The sequence below is a fragment of the Balearica regulorum genome, chromosome 29 (genome assembly GCF_011004875.1).
Source record: "Balearica regulorum gibbericeps isolate bBalReg1 chromosome 29, bBalReg1.pri, whole genome shotgun sequence".
Classification (NCBI taxonomy): domain Eukaryota; kingdom Metazoa; phylum Chordata; class Aves; order Gruiformes; family Gruidae; genus Balearica; species Balearica regulorum.
The window spans coordinates 923958-939317 of record NC_046212.1 but is presented as its reverse complement, the minus strand read 5'-3'; the positions used below and the strand labels follow the sequence as shown (position 1 = coordinate 939317).

At 59.0% G+C, this 15360-nt stretch overlaps 3 protein-coding genes across 8 annotated transcripts in view; 2 read left to right on the top strand and 1 right to left on the bottom strand.

The window, feature by feature from the left end:
- Nucleotides 1-246: 246 nt before the first annotated feature.
- Nucleotides 247-3291, top strand: DNAJC14 (DnaJ heat shock protein family (Hsp40) member C14). The gene is made up of 7 exons (XM_075737587.1): nt 247-399; nt 714-2026; nt 2110-2216; nt 2313-2432; nt 2531-2691; nt 2803-2905; nt 2992-3291. The coding sequence occupies exons 2-7, from the start codon at nt 779-781 to the stop codon at nt 3218-3220; spliced, it is 1968 nt and encodes a 655-aa protein (XP_075593702.1). The 5' UTR covers nt 247-399; nt 714-778; the 3' UTR covers nt 3221-3291.
- A 28-nt stretch (nt 3292-3319) lies between these two features.
- On the bottom strand, nt 3320-6132 carry ORMDL2 (ORMDL sphingolipid biosynthesis regulator 2). 3 transcript variants are annotated; one of them, XR_012832691.1, is made up of 5 exons: nt 5985-6132; nt 5423-5597; nt 5005-5156; nt 4576-4793; nt 3320-4376 (listed from the first exon to the last, which is right to left on the bottom strand). XR_012832691.1 is itself a non-coding variant. In XM_075737604.1 (4 exons), the coding sequence occupies exons 1-4, from the start codon at nt 6068-6070 to the stop codon at nt 4658-4660; spliced, it is 549 nt and encodes a 182-aa protein (XP_075593719.1). In that variant the 5' UTR covers nt 6071-6132; the 3' UTR covers nt 3320-4657. The 3 variants fall into 3 exon arrangements, 1 of the variants encoding a protein (XP_075593719.1); XR_012832692.1 differs by having other exon boundaries at nt 3320-4297; XM_075737604.1 differs by having other exon boundaries at nt 3320-4793.
- A 90-nt stretch (nt 6133-6222) lies between these two features.
- SARNP (SAP domain containing ribonucleoprotein) overlaps nt 6223-15360 on the top strand; it is a 42883-nt gene continuing 33745 nt past the window's right edge. For 2 of the 4 annotated variants that reach the window (XM_075737598.1, XM_075737601.1), the window contains exons 1-9: nt 6223-6342; nt 7105-7204; nt 7496-7542; nt 8504-8571; nt 9803-9854; nt 12626-12699; nt 13364-13392; nt 13963-13988; nt 15203-15271. In XM_075737598.1, coding sequence (XP_075593713.1) covers nt 6307-6342; nt 7105-7204; nt 7496-7542; nt 8504-8571; nt 9803-9854; nt 12626-12699; nt 13364-13392; nt 13963-13988; nt 15203-15271 — 501 coding nt within the window. In that variant the 5' untranslated portion in view covers nt 6223-6306. The remainder of the gene's footprint in view (nt 6343-7104; nt 7205-7495; nt 7543-8503; nt 8572-9802; nt 9855-12625; nt 12700-13363; nt 13393-13962; nt 13989-15202; nt 15272-15360) is intronic. The other 2 variants (XM_075737599.1, XM_075737602.1) reach the window with 1 other exon arrangement.

The following is a 15360-nucleotide window of genomic DNA, read 5'->3' as shown; positions in this document are numbered from 1 at the left end:
GGCAGGCACCGTGGCCCTACAAGTGCCGTGGGGCGGACCCACTCGTGTGGGGCCGGGAGGGGCCCCGCGAGGGATCGCGACCCGCGTGGGTGACGCCGCGGCCCCCGCCCGGGCGCACAACGGGCCCCTCAGCCGGGACAGAGGCGCTTTGTGCCGGGGTCAGCGCAGGACGCGCCGGGCCCTCCCGGGGCGGCCACGGCCTTACCGGGCAGCGGGCGCTGCCCCTTTAAGGGGCGGGGCGCAGGAATGACGTCCCCGCCTCAGGCCCCGCCCCCGGAAGTGGGAGGCGGTGGCGGCGGCGGGCGGGCGGAAGGCGGAAGTGAGGCGGGTGAGGGACCCCGGGGGGGGGCGGGAGGCGGCGGCGACCCCCCCCCCCCCGCCGGCACCGGCACCGGCGCGGTGAGTCCCCGACCCCTCCCCCGTCACCCCTGAGTCCCCCGGGCTCCCCGCCGGTCACCGCCAGCCCCGGGGGGGGGGGGGTGCGCTGCACCGGGGGAGGCGGCAAGCGCCGAGCGGGGCCGCGGCGGGACCCCGAGCAGCGGCAGAGCTGCGTCTTTGGGGCGAAATCCGCTGAAATCGGTCAAAAAGTGTCCAGGGGCGGGGGGGGGGGGGGGTGGTGCGTGTTCCGTGGGCGCCCGGGGCTGGGCCGGGGGGGGGGGGGGGTGTCTCCGGGGCCGGTCGGGGGCTGCGCTGACCCCCGTTATCGTTCTCAGGGCCCGGCGGGATGGCCGTGACCTAGGCCCGGCCGGGGTCCGCGGGGCGGCGAGGGGCCGCCGGGATGGAGCAGCCCCGGCACCGGGAAGCGGCTGCGGCCGAAGGAGACGACGGCCCCGGCTGGAGCCGGGAGCCCCCCGGGGATGGCGAGGGGGGCGGCCGCCCCGCGGGGGACAGCGCTGCCTGGAACGGGAGCTGCGGCCGGCCGCCGGCCCCCGGCCCGGAGGAGGAGGAGGAAGAAGAGGATGACGACGACCTGCCCTTCCCGAGCCCCGACGGACCCGAGTGCTCCTGCCACTGCCGGGGGGAACCGGCCGCTCCCCCGAGCCCCGGGGCCGAGCGGCGGGACGGACACTGCAGCCTCACCTGCCACAACCGGGCCACCACCGCCTCAGGGCCGCCGCTGCCCCGTGGGCAGGAGGAGGGCGAGGAGGACGGAGCCGGCGAGGATGGCGCGGGGAAGGGGGGCCGGAGGACGCGGAGGCGTCAGAGGCATCGCTCGGCCCCCAAGGAGAAGGAGGAGGGCGGCCGGCGCGAGGGTGGCGCGGGCAAGCGGCACCGGCCGGCGCGGAAGAGAAGCCGAGGAGACGGGGTCGAGTTGCCGGGGCCGGCGGAGAAGCTGGCCGGTTGCCGGGGGTTGCTGGCAGCGGCGCTGGCCCAGGCGCGCAGGCTGGGCGCGGAGGTCGGTGGGCGGCTGCTCTGCTCCTGCTGCCACCTCGGTGCCCGTGACCTGGGCTCGGCGCAGGCCGGCGTGCGGAGCTGGGGCCGGCGGGTGGGCCAGCGGGCCCGGAGCGGCTCCCTGAGGGCGGCCCGGTGGCTGCGGGCCGCGGCAGGGCTCTTCCTCCGCTTGCTCTGGATGCTCTGTGCGCTGCTCCTCCTCCTCCTCATGCTGCTCCTGGGCAGCCTGCGGCTCTGCTGGCGCCTGGGTGCTGCCGCGCTGACCGCCGGTGCGGTTCGGCTGGGTGGGAGCCGGCGAGCGGCCCGGCTCCTTGCGCTCCTGGATGCGGCCGTGCTCCGCAGGACGTGGGGGCTCCTCGGGGAGAGCCGGACGTGCCGCTACCTCTGGGACTGGCTGCAGAGGCGGCGAGCTCCCCCCTGGGTGCCCGGGGGGGGTCGGACAGGCGGGCTGGGGGACGCGGCAGCCAGCTCTGACGGGGGGGCTTCGTCCGCCGGCTCCGGGGAGGAGGTGAGCCGCTTGCTGGCCATGGCGGAGGTGCCCGAGGAGGAGCTGAACCCCTTCCAGGTGCTGGGCGTGGAGGCGACGGCGTCGGACGCCGAGCTGAAGAAGGCCTATCGCCGGCTGGCGGTGCTGGTGCGTGCGCGCTGGGGGCGGCGGGGGGTCTCCGGGTCCCCCCCTCCCAGAGACGTGGCGCTGAGGTTTCCTGCTCTTCCCAGGTCCACCCGGACAAGAACGAGCACCCCAGGGCGGAGGCGGCGTTCAAGGTGCTGCGGGCGGCCTGGGACATCGTCAGCAGCCCGGAGAGGAGGAAGGAGTACGAGATGTGAGTGGGCGACGCCGGGGGAGGCTTTGGGGGTGCCGCCCGCCCGCCCCCCGCCCCCGCATGGGGTCTGACCCCAGTTTCCCCCCCACCCCGCAGCAAACGGATGGCGGAGAGCGAGCTGACCAGGTCCATGAGCGAGTTCCTGAGCCGGCTGCAGGACGACCTGAAGGAGGCCATGAACACCATGATGTGCAGCAAGTGCCAGGGGAAGCACAAGTAGGTCCCGGCGGTGATGGCGTGCCTGGGGGGGCCCAGAGCGATTTAGGGGCGGGGGGAGGTCCCGCGGGGGTCGGAAACACCCGTCCTCGCCGCAGGAGGTTCGAGATGGACCGCGACCCCCTCAGCGCCCGGTACTGCGCCGAGTGTGGTGGGCGGCACCCCGCCGAGGAGGGCGACTTCTGGGCCGAATCCAGCCTGCTGGGGCTGAAGATCACCTACTTTGCCATGATGGACGGGAAGATCTACGACATCACAGGTGGGTGCTGCCTCCCACAGCCCCCACACCGAAAGCGGGTGCTGCCGGCCGCCTGCCCCTGTGTCCTCGCCGGGGCGGCGTGACTGGCGGCCACATTGTGTCTCTCGGCAGAGTGGGCCGGCTGCCAGCGTGTGGGGATCTCCCCGGACACCCACCGCGTCCCCTACCACATCTCCTTCGGCTCGAGGAGCTCGGGGCCGGGCGGGCGGCAGAGGTCAGTCGGGGCTCACCCTGGTCCTGGGGCTTGGGGGGGCTCCGAGTCCGGACGGGCCCCCCCACCCACCCGCTTTCTCCCCGCAGGAGCGCCTCCAAGGGCAGCCCCCCCTCGGCTGCCGACCTGCAGGACTTCTTCACCCGCGTCTTTCAGGGGAGCTCGGGTCCAACGCCGGGGGGGCCCTTCCCGCCGCCCCCCGCGCCCCCGCGGGCAGCAGCCTCCCCCGGGGTCCCCCCCAGGGCCGAGGGTGCCGCCCCCAAGGGCGACGCTAAGCACAAGAGGCGGAAGAAGGTGCGTCGGCCGTTCCAGCGCTGAGCGGGGCAGACGGCGCTCTGCTGGGCACGAAAAGGGCTCTTTCGAATAAAAAAAAATCTATTTTTCTTTTTTTTCTTTTTTTTTTTGGTTGTGGTGTGGTTTGTTTTTTTTTTAAGTAATCTCTATCTTTCAAAGTAACCAGGGAGTTTGGGGGCCACCGTGGGCAGGAGGAGCTGCACGTGGGAGCAGCTGTACCAAAGAGCCCAGCGGGGCAGCCGGCAGGGCCGGGCGGGGGACGGACGGACGGACGTACAGACCGGCTGCCAAATTTCTTCAGGGTTATTGTAAACATCGCAGGGACGCGGCTCCTGGAGCCGCCTCGGAAGGAAGGGAGCTGTGCGTGGTGACGTCACGGGGTCCCCTCTGCGCAGCACGGCCCCCGCGTGAGCCGCTGCCGCTCCTTCGGCCGCGGGGCCAAAGCTGCCGGGGCACCAGAAGGGCTCGCCAAGCCCCGGCAGCCTCTGCCAGCACACTTTGCATATTTTTCTTTAAAGCCGCTTGTTCCTTTTTGCTCGTGCAGGTCTATTTATTACTACGTGCATCCCCTTTCTATTAATATAGCGCGTCCGTTAGCTGCGCTCCTCCTCCTCGCAGCGCTGCCCAGCCGGGACCCCCACTCCCCCGCCCAGCCTCTGGCCGTGCCGGTTCTGTTTTTCCTGCCTCAACTCTGCGTGAGGGACCCTCGTCCCCCTCCCACAGCGCTGGGGACGAAGAGCACATTATTATTTTTTTAAAAACAAAATGAAGGCAGGGGCTGGTTACGGGCCGCCGAGTTGTATCACGAGCGGTTTTTTGCCGAGACACGTGTGAGTGTCCGGCGTCTCACCGAGTGCTTTGTGTTTCCCGGCCCTCTGAGCCGTGTGCCAGGCAGAACCTTTTTGAACTGCCCCAGCGGAGCGGCTGGGTTTTAAATGACAGCGCACCTCTTTCTTAACGCTTTTTGTTAAATTAAAAGTACAGTTTGAAGAAGTCTGGCTGGTCTGTGCGGGGAGGGGTGGGCGGGAGGCGCGAGCCAGGGCTGGTCCCCGTGCGAGGATGCCGCTCCAGTTGCTCTAAGTTCTTTATTGTGGTGGAAGTCTATAAAATATGAGGACGAGAGAGGTGTTGGTGGGCGACTCTTCCCTCCTGTCAGCAGTTCTCCCCTCGTAGGTGCTTTCTGCAGGGTTACGTGGAGGTTTAGCTCAAAGGAAATGCGTGCGTGTGACACAACTGCTCGCTCTGTACCACTCGCATCTCCCTTCACCGAAGGGTTAAGCCCGAGCGAGGAGCTGCTCCAAGATGGAGGAACCTTGCTAAAACCCTGGCTAAAAGCTGGAGCGGTCCCTGCCCTGCGCCCAGCCCTCCTCACACCTCACCCCTGCTCTCCAGCCGGCGCCTCGTGCTGCTCCAGTGTCCCCTCTCCGTCCCCCGGTGCCGCGGCAGTGGGCACGGTGGGCCTCAGTACTTGTTGACACCGAAGATCCGCACGCCGTGGAACTGGGGCAGCTTGGGCAGGAGGACGCTGAGCAGGGAGGCCGTGTTGATGACGAAGTGCGCGGGGTCGTATTTGGTGTAAAAGCTGGTGAGGAGGTACCTGGGGGAGCAAGGGAGACCCCAGGGTGAGCTCTGCGCTGCTCCCACCCTCCCCTCGACGCACACCGGGGGGATTTCAGGTGCCTCCCTGGTGCTTCCCGTGCCAAACAGCACCCACCGGGTGCCATCTGTGCCAACAGAAGCCCAGCGGTCCCACCGTGCCCTCCTGAGCTCCCCCCCTGTGCCTTCCTGCCTCGCTCAGCGGCACTCACAGCACTACTGGGGAGATGCTGAGGAACTTGCGCGACGAGGTGCACTGCGTCCCGTAGTCTATCTGCTCCCAGTGCGTGAGGAGGCGATCCTTGCCCTGGTCCGGGGTCTCGAAGGGGGTCCCCTTCACTGTGTGCAGCAGCAGGTACATGACCTGCGGGTTTCAAGGGGGGAGGAGATGTAAAGCAAGCCTGGGACAGTCCGCTTCTGGGACAGAAACGTGCTTTGTGCTGTTTCCTGAGCTAACGACCTTTCATCAGCCACAGCTCGCTTGCGGTGCTGACCCCCCCGCTGCTCCCTCGGTGTCCCGCAGGAACCGAGGGGCTTCCTCGTAGCCTGGGGACACAGAACCGTACCCAGCAAACGCCAGCCTGCGAGTTCTGCAGCCCTGGGAGAAAAGCGGGCTGAGCTTTGACTAACCAGGTTGTGGATGACGTTGGTGAGCGTCCAGACCACAGGAATGCTGAAGAACGGGATGCTGAGGAGAACGAGGTGGAGGACTCCCACGGAGATCACATACGCCAGCCAGATCCCCCGGCTGTTCATCACCCGCGTGTTGGGGTTCACCTCGCTGTGCGCCACGCCGACGTTCATCCTGGAGCAGACAAACGCAGCCTTCCAGAGGTCTCCTCGGAGAGGTTTTTCCCCAATCTCTGCAATCCCCAGCCCAGTCAGGGCTCTTGGCGTAGCCCCAGACCCCCGGTCCTGCTGCAGCACCTCCCACACGCTCAACCCTCAACACCCCTCTGACACCGGCTCCCTAATTAGTGACTCTGCGCCTCAGCCGTGAGGACAGGGCCGCAAAGGCCAGGAGGAAAGAAAGGACCGCAGACCCCTTCCCTCCGGGGGAATACTGCCCTCCCCGGGGCCCGGCCCTGCCGCCGTAGCCTCGCAGCCCTGGCCCACCCCCGGCCCTCTCTCCCGGGCCCCTCGCACCCCCGGACACCGGCCCCCCCCGGGCCCCTCACACCCCCGGGCCCACCCGGCAGCTCCGCGGCCGTTGCCAGGACCCTGCCAGCTCCCGGGCTCGTCTCCAGGAAGTCCGCGCACCCGGCCCATTCTCTCCATTGGCCGCTCCGCGGCGTTTCCCCGCTTCCATTGGACGTTTTGCCCGTCGCTCAGGGACGCCCCGCCCCTCGCGCTGACTGGCCAATAGTGAGCGGAAGGCGCTGGGGAGGACTGGCCACTCGTGAGAGGCGGTGTTGGGAAGTGGTTTGAAATCGCCGGTTCAGGAAACGCGCCGCTGATTGGGCTATGGGCTGCCGGAGGGGGCGGGTCTAACAGCGGTCTGCGGGGGCGACAAGATGGCGGCGGAGACTGTGGAGCTCCATAAGCTGAAGGTACCGGTCAGGCCGCCGCGGCTTCGGGCTCCTGCGGCGGAGGGTCGCGGCCTGTCTCGGCCCGGGCAGCTGGGGCCCCGGGCTCCCGCTGGCCCCCGCCCGGGAGTGGGGCAGCGCCTGCCGGTGCCCGGAGCCGCGGCCTGCGGGGGCGGCCGGCGCGTCCCTGCGGCCCGGAGCCCCTCAGAGCCCCTCGAGGTCGCGTTCCGCCGCGGTCCCGGCTCCTCCGCGGCCCCGCTGGGCGGGTTGGGCCGCGCACACACATGGGAGAGCTCCGCTGGCCGCCCCGGGCCGGGGGTGTCCCGGGAGGGTCCCCCGCCTCGCGTGGGGCCTGCGGCGGGCACCCCTCGTACCTCGTCCCTCCTCAGCCTCACCTGGGAGCCGCGGCCTCGCCGCTGCCCGCCCGGGGTGCCTGGGGATGCGCCCGTCCCCCCGGGGCACGGCAACCGCCCAACCGCTTGCTGCGGGGCCTCGGTCGCGGGGTGGTCGCGGCTGCGTGGCGGCTGGCCTGGCCTGCGCAGGGCGCTGGGGAGGGACCCTCCGGGTCTGGGGGGGTAACCTGGGCATCTGTGTGGAACTGGGAGGCCAGGAGGACCACTGGCGTTTAACAGGGGTAGGCAGCCTTCGTGGCTCTTAAAAAGCCAAATTGTCTCGGCTTATTTATGTGCTTTGTTAATATTTTTTTTTATTTGTTTGTTTCTTGGCGTGCTTCTGCACGTGTGAGTGAACCACACGCACTAATTGGAAGCTTCTTCTGTTGTGCAGTTGGCCGAACTGAAGCAGGAATGTCTGGCCCGTGGCCTGGAAGCGAAAGGCAACAAGCAGGATCTGATCAACAGGCTCCAGGCGTACCTGGAGGAGCACGGTGGGTGCTGGGGCCGGTCGTTCGTGGGCTCCTTCCCAAAGTCCTCGTGAGCAGCGGCTGTTGCTGGGGATTGCTCTGGGGTTACGCCGGTGAGAGATTCCCCGGGCTTCTGTCTTTGTTCGCGTGGAGCTCCTGGGTGACAGAGAAGAGCTCTGGTCTGAGCGCTTTGCTGTAACTGCCTTGGCTTCCCGCTTTCCCCCGTAAAACTCTCATCATAGACTTTATCTGGGAAGGCAAAGATATTGCTGAAGTAATTTGTTACTGCAATTGCTCTGTTGTTTTGTCCTCCAGCTGAAGAAGAAGCAAATGAAGAAGATGTGCTAGGAGAAGAAATAGAGGTAAGTCTTCTGCTGGGCAGCTGTTGTGCCTGAGCGGGGGCTTCCAGTTTGCACCGTGGTTCTGTGCATGAGGAACGAGGTGATACCCGGGGCTGTGTCTGTTTTAAAGAACCACTGTCATTCCTTGTAGGGTCTAAACCTGCTATTTTTTAAGCCAAAGACTCGGTGTTGCTCTGTTAGCCTGCAGAACGTGGCGGGGGGGTGCAGTCTGGCAGAGTGTGTAACCTCGGTGCGTGGCTGCTGGTTCAGAGTGGGGTCTTTCCGTCAGCGTTCAGCAGGATTCACACCCCGTCGCCACGCGGTTTTTGTCCTGAGCTGAGCAGCAAATGCGGTCAGAGTGCAGTGTGCTTTTAGGAAAGGATGCGTTCTGAGGGAGGCGAGGAGATCCGACCTGGGAAAGCCCTTTGTGCTTAAAACACCAGCAGAAACCGATTTTTCCAATTGTCGGGCTCTTTGCCACTCAGCAAGCGCCTGCCCTGCAAGCGTGAGGGGGGATACGGAAGATTTCTCCCTGGTCTCACAAAAAGTGTTTGGTGAGAAGCGAGATGGGTCTCATCGGATTGACACTGGGTGTTGAGCGTGAGCACTGTGTAGTTTTGGTGTTCTTTGCTGGCTCTGGTTGTGGGCTGGAGAACATCTCAAGTTGTTTCCTAAGCCTTGTGAAGCCCAGACCTTCTGCTAAGGGATTAGACTTTGGAAAAAATAAAACAGGACGCTGTGTCTGTAACAGCTAGTATCCAAACCCGGCTGGACTGAGGCTGCAAGCACGTAATACTGCTTCTTGCCGTAGCGGGCCGAGTTAAAGGCATGAACTAGAAATCTTTGGATATGTGCAGGCTGAATTACTGGCTCGTGCCTTTTAAACCAGTGAGAACCCCAAAGACTTGACAGCGTCCCCACTGTGGTGTCTCTCTTGTTCGCTATTAATTGTCTGACCTCCTCTCTGCTCCTTAACTTGCAGGAAGAAGAACAGAAGCCAGTAGAGCCGCCCGTCAAAGTAGAAGAGCCTCCTGTAAAATCGCCTGATGTGTAACTATCCTTTTTGAGTAGAGCGAAGTGAAGCCGTGGGGTGCGAGGGCTGGTGGCTATCAGCTTGGTGAGCCCGAAGCCAGCCCCGGGCTTGTGGCCTGTGGGCAGGAGGGGGCGTCCTGTGCCTGCTGAGCTGCGCCGGGAACGGCAGCGAGTGCCGAGTCCCAGGCAGAATTGCTTCCTGTGAAAGTGCCATTAAACCATTACTACCTTTCAGGGCATAAAATGAGAAACCTGTCCAGGAATCTGGAACAAAAGCAGTGCGTTTTTCTAAATGGGAGACCTTAATGAGGCTGGCTGTGACCCACTGTTTTATGGGAGTTGTTTGGAGGAGGAGGGTGCTATTTCATTTAGCCTGGGAACTTCCGAACTTTGTCTCTTCCTCTTTTGTTTTCCCCCTCGAGCCTGAGCTCTGTTTTCGGAGCATAAACTTTGGAGCACGCCCACTCCATTTTATTTTCATTCAGCCTTTTTACTGGTCCCGCTGTTGTCAGCTGCGCATTGTTCAGGAAGTGTGTGTTTGAAATGGAGCCTGGGCTCGGGGTGCTGGTGCTGACCTGAGGAAAGTTGCCTGTGGCTGCCCCATGAACTAGAACAGAACAATCCTTTGTATTTGAGGGGCCATAAAGGAATAAAGCTCTTCGGGGCTTGCAGTCGAGGCTTTGGGCTTCTAACAAGAGCTGAGCTTTAAGATGGGCAGAGGGTTATTCTTGGGCACGTAGGTCTATGGCCTCTTGCTGTAATATCCACTTGGTATTTTGAGGTACATCTGCAGCACCCCGCTAAAATTGCAGCACCTTTCTCTTGCCTTAAACGGTTTTAATTGTTCCTCCAAGAGATTGGGTGAGAGTGTCGTGGCTGGTTCTTGTGTCTTTTCCCGCTTGCTTCCCGTTGTTGCCAGAGGAACTTGGGAGTGCTCCAGGCATGAGTTAGACTCACGGGAGAGCCCACAGCTGCACCTTCACTGGGTTGTGTCTTTCCTGCCCCTAATACACCCTTAGACTTGGCTTAAAAGTTTCACAGGCTTCCTACTTTAGCATTGATACCTGGCTCTAAACTTGCCCTCGCGAGGGGGATGCTGGATTGCGGCTGCTCTGGTTTTAAAACCAGGCCCTTGGTTAAGGTGGTGTTGGCAGAGAGGGGTGCAGGGAGCAGAACCCTGACCGGGGCCGTGCCTGTGTCACTGGCAGGAGCTGTGCTGACTGATTTCTCTCTTTTCAAACACCTCTAGGATTACGGAAAAGAAGGTAGTGAAAATAACATCAGAAATATCGCAGATGGAGGTAAGGTTACTTCTGCTACTTCATCCTCCGAGGTGTCGGTGTCCTTATTCGCTTCATTCAAAAGTCTCTTTTGTGTGTTGCTGAGGTGTCAGGGTTTCTGTTGCAAACCTGCTTTATTTTTCCTTGATTTCATATTAATGACCAGTCGCTGGCTGTGGAGTGGCCTGGCAGGGCGGTGACCCCCTAGCACGTTTCATTTTGATGCTAGATCTTAGGAATGTTTCGGTTGTCTGTTAACGCCTCTTTCCTTGCTCGCTGCTGTTGCTTTCTGCCACCAACCGCCATTGACCCTACCTCGGTATTTCCAACTTAGCAACGACAAGCCGAGTCGTTCCTGGGGTGTAATTCCATCATAGACAAAGATGGACTTTGCCCCATAGCGTCCTCTGCTCTGGACGATAAAGGTCGATAGACTCGAACCGCCTCTGTTACGACTCTGGGTGTAGAAATTTGTATTTCCTGCTATTGCAAACATGAAAAGCTCTGCTGTGGAGTTCACCAGGCCGTGGCACATCCCTGTCCCTCGGGACTTGCTGCGAGCCCGATTGCTTCAGACACGTAAAACTACAAAGCTTTGTTGAGGATACGCTTTGGGGAGTAATCAGTTGGGGAGGAACTGATATGAGCTAACAGAGCATCTCATCTTTATCTTCTCTAACTTTGTCACTTACGTTTGCTGGGCTTACTGAAAACAAACACGCTTAGAAGCTGCCGATTCCTCTGGGAAAACTTTGCGAAACTTTGAGTTTCAGGAATCCGATTGTGGTTCTCTAATCCTCCCCCTTATTTTTTTGCTCGTGTTCCATAAGAAAGAAATCACTATGAAAACATGATTCTTGTCTCCCTGCTGTTCACCACGACTTTAGAGTTTTAATCTTCTGTTTGGGACGCGATCATTTCCACAGCAACCGGGGTGATGGCGCAAGCGGAGGATTATGACCTCAGTGAAGGAGTAATGAGGAGAAACACGGGACCTGATGTGAGCTGGAAGTGCGGCGGAAGGAGCGATGTCCCCCGTGATGTGGGGCTGCCCTTGGCCATAGCTGGTTAAAGAGCTCGTTAAGCAAAATTGCTGAAGTTCTTCTCTTGCCCTTTGTTTTTCTCTAAATTCTGCCGAACCTGTTTGCAGGAAATCCACTTTAATTTTTTGTTTCAGTGCGAATCAGATGGGTCTCGGCAAAATTGTGTCATAGATGGTTTTTGAAGATAAAAGGGAATTATTTTGCCATGCAATGCATACCTGAACGCTGAAGGCTGTTAACGTAGGCTGTTGTGGATGCTAGAAATACAGTTTAGCTCAAAAAGTGAGCAGACAAATTCCTGGGGATAAAGGACCGCGAATGTGAGCGCAGCCTGAAATTCCATCAGTCGTTTGCCGTGGGTTACTGGAGTCTGGGAGGGCGAATTGGGAGACAGACCACCGCCCGACTGGACGAGCCCCTTGGGACGGGTTGTGGGGTGGTGGAGCCTTTGCTCTGATCCAGCACGGCTCGTCAGCAGTCGAGAGTCCTCTCAGAAGCTGCCTCTTCAGGTGTTTCTTTTGGATATTCCTCCAAGTGTCAGAAAAGAGTAAGGAAATGGGCTCTGACCCAAGCGATATGTTTTTTTGTCTTTATTGTTTCTACTTGGCTGAGTAAAAGTTCCTCAGCACTGGTACTGTTAGGAGTGGCGTTCCTAATGCGTCTTTTCTAAACATTTGTGTTTTGATGCACATGTTTATTACGCTCCTAACTGTGCCTTTGGCTAAAGTAAATGTTTCCATTAAAATGATATCTGTTTCTCTAACCTTTAAAACACCAAACACATTTTTGAGCCCTTGTATAATAATAAAATGTTAAATATTTCCCTTAAGCTTTTAAGGGGATTTAATACTCGTAGGTGCAAACTCTTGCACTTCCTATGTTTGTAAGCTTTTCTGCGCCCAGGGCAGCGTGCTCCGAGCCGGGCGAGCCTTGCCTGCAGCAAGGGCACCAGGCCGAGTCCTTCCTACGTAGCTGAATTTCGTCTTGAATTGTGCCGCTAATGGCAAACTCTGCTTGCAGGGCTGAGCCAACTGCATGAATAGTGTCCGTCTCTTGTGAAGAGACTTGTGCCAAATAAATAAGTTCCCTGAAAACAAACACATGCACACCCCCCATCCCCTTTTCTAGCATATTTCTTTGGCCTTTTGCTTAGGGAGGAAGAAAAGGAAATCTTGTTTGCTTCTCTTCGTTGTGCCTACTGCTTGTTTCCTGCCTCCGGCAGGGAAGTCAGTGCCGCTCCCTTTGTAGTCCCTGCCAGGAGCGCCGATCCTTTCCCTCTGGCACAAGGGCTTCCCTGGGCGAGGTGAGCAGCACTCCAGCCTGCGTGCTGGCATGCCAGCCTCCGGCACAGTTACAGCCTTGTAGCATCTTAAAATAGTCGCCCGTCTCTGTCGGCTCCCCGATCCTGTTCTCTTTTGGCACATCTCCTTTCCTGGGAACACTCCCAGAGCAGCAGAGTAATGGTATACCTTTTTTTTTGTGAGGTTTTTTGTTAGGCCTGTGTCGATCAGAATCACGAGAGCACCTTTTGGCCAAGCGTACGGCCTGGAGGATGCAGGGTGGCTTCTTGGATGGCACGAGCCAGCGGAAGGTGCCTGCAGCATCGCTCTCTTTCCGCTGCTGGTCTGGCAGGGCGTAAGCCCACCGTGTGTTGAGTTTGCTTGCCTCTCTCCATCTGCAGAACGTCCTTTCTGTACCCTTCACGTCTTCCCTCTTCCTCAGTCAGTTCCTTTCTCTTTTCTCCTCCAGCGTATGCAGAAGAGGGCTGAACGCTTCAACGTGCCCGTGAGCCTGGAGAGCAAGAAGGCAGCGCGGGCAGCTCGGTGAGTCTGTGCTTGGAGACTTCCCCCCTCCGTGCTTGGGAGAAGAGCTCTCCGGACACGTGTGCCAGTAGCAGTGTCGTGTCGGTGTGAGGTGAACGTGGCTTTGTGCTGTGCTGGTGGGACGACAGTGCTGGGGAGGAGTCTGGGAAATTGAGGTGGAGGTTGCCCCCAGCCTGAATGAAGGGTTTGCAGGCGTGAAACCTGCAGGGAGAGGGTGCTCCCTCGTGAGGCAGGAAACACACCCCCCCTGTCGAATTTGGGCTGTGTCTGATTGTGGGCTGCTTGATGAATGCTTTACAGGTTGCTTGGGCTAAAATACTGGTGACGTTTCTGGCAGTTCTCACAGTTATTCTGGAAAGACAGGGCAGTGAGAGGGAAAGACGGTGAACTGCCAGAGATCCAACTAGCTTTCTGCCCTTTGAGGTTTGTTTTATGAAGGAAGTGGGGAATCGTTATACGTGGAGTAAGGGCAGGAGCTGCTGTAGTAATTACATTGGCCAATAACAGCGTTTTCCAGGTAATCGTGGCCCCAAACCAGTTTTACTCAAGTACGCTCATGAAAAGTATTTGAAGGAAAAGTTTGCACACCTAAGGCTTGATGAGTCGGGTACCAGCTGACCTTCTCTTTGCCCGGCTCTGACTAAGCTCTGTTTACCTTTGGCAGGTTTGGTTTGGCCACAGTTTCGACTAAAGGTGAGGAGGTGAAGCAGAACCAATCCACAGCGTGACCTTACTGCAAATATTTAATTACTCCTGCGGCGGGGAGGGGGGGGAATTGCTGGTGGGGCTGCCTTTGTTTTCACTTCTGTCCCTTTTCCTGACCGCGCCCAGGAGCTCCGAGTGGGAATTGTAGAATCAGGAAGAAAAGGCCATGTGGTGTTCATTGGTAGTTCAGACCCTTTTCCCAGCATCTCTTCCAGGCACAACTGGAAGGCACTAACCAGATTTTCCTGTCGTGTCCTCGCACAGTGTGCCAGCCTTCCTTTGGCTTCCTAGAACACCAGGTTCAATTGCCAAAGCTGCCTTAGCGAGGTGGGACAGCAGTGGTATTGCGGGCGGAGAAGCTGATTTGAAGGTGAAAAAGAAATTGGGAGGCTCGTTCTGTAGCGAGCAGAGATAGAAACCGGGAAAAACAGGACAGCAGTTCTTCACTAGTCTGGTGGGACGGGTGCTGTGGCTTTACCACGCCTCCTTTTAAAAAAGATGCTGCTCCTGATGTTTGTTCTCTAACTGGGTTTTCTTTTTCTTGCCTTCTTGTTTCAGGCCTCTCTGCAGACAGCAAACCCACGGTAAGAAATGCTTCTTGTTCTTGAGTTAGTGCTGGTCAGACCCGTAAAACATCATTTGTAAAATTAAAAAAAAAAAAAAAAAAAGAAAAAAGTTCCTGTCTGCAGAGATAAACTGTGAAAATGGTTCAGGACTGACGTACGTGGGGTGAGAGTTAACGCCAGCCTGCCTGGGTGTCGTGCTGGCGCTGAACCTGATGGGTTCACGTCCCTGTGACCGCCTCTTCCGCTGTTTTTCTCAAATGAGCTGGTTTCAGAAAGGAATGCTGAAAGGAACGAAGATGGATGTTTGGGTTTTGGGTTGGGTTTTTTTCATATGCCTGACTTTCATTCTGTGCTTGTTTTGAACTGTTTGAATTATGCTTCAGGAATTGAAATAGCGAATGACCTGTAGTAAATGACTCTGCTTTCAATGGCCAGCGCTGCTTTCCCCCTCTGACTTCAAGTCTACGTCGGAGGCACCACAGCGTGCGGGGCTGAGAGCTCTCTCGTGCTGGGCAGCTGGCTCAGTATTTGCATGCTCGATTGAGGATGACGAGATCTGTCACCAGGGAAGGTTCTAGGTTTCTCTGGTGCCAGAGGCGAAAAAGTTCTTGCGAGGCAGAACAGTACCAGGGTTTCTTCTGCAGAACTATGTGCGGAGGAAGGCTCAGCCCTGAAAATCTGTGTTCCTTGGGATAAGTGCCGTTAACAGTGACGTGTTGGGAAGCTGCTTGGTCCGGGGACCCGTTTAGATGTGACACAATAGTTTTGGAAGGGCGAGAGTGCAGCAACAGCTGCTTAAACCTGTGGCAGCCAGGTAGCAGTGGTCACTTCTAGGAGTAGTGGCAAGTTTGCTTAAGAAGCTATTTGTTTTCTGTTCGCGTGGACCAGACGGGTACAGGAGAGGAACCAGGTAGAGCTGGCTCGGTCACAGCCCCAACCAACTGCTCCTTCAGGAGGGGGAACAGTGCCTGGGGTGTTTATCCTTTGGTTGGCTTGAGGAAGCGAAGGGGCCAACTGGCAGTTTGGGGCTGCTTCATTTGGGACACCGGTTCCGTCCTGTGGCGCTGGCAGGAGCGGTTGCTGCTGGGTGTTGGTGCAGCACAGTGCCCAGGGGAACTTTCCCCACGCACAGGTCTGTTCTGGGAGACTTTTCCTTATCTCTATCCCTGCAACTTGAGTGCTGGTGATTATTTTTTAAAAAAGAATATAAATTGTTTCCTATGTCTTTGTAGGTAAACATGGATAAATTAAAGGAAAGGGCTCAAAGATTTGGGTTGAATGTCTCCTCGCTCTCCAAGAAGGTAAGGCGCCTTGGCCTCCAGGACACTCTTTGCACCTCCAGATTAGCCCGGTGCTCTGGCTCGTAGCGTGCCGTGACCATTCAAAGCCT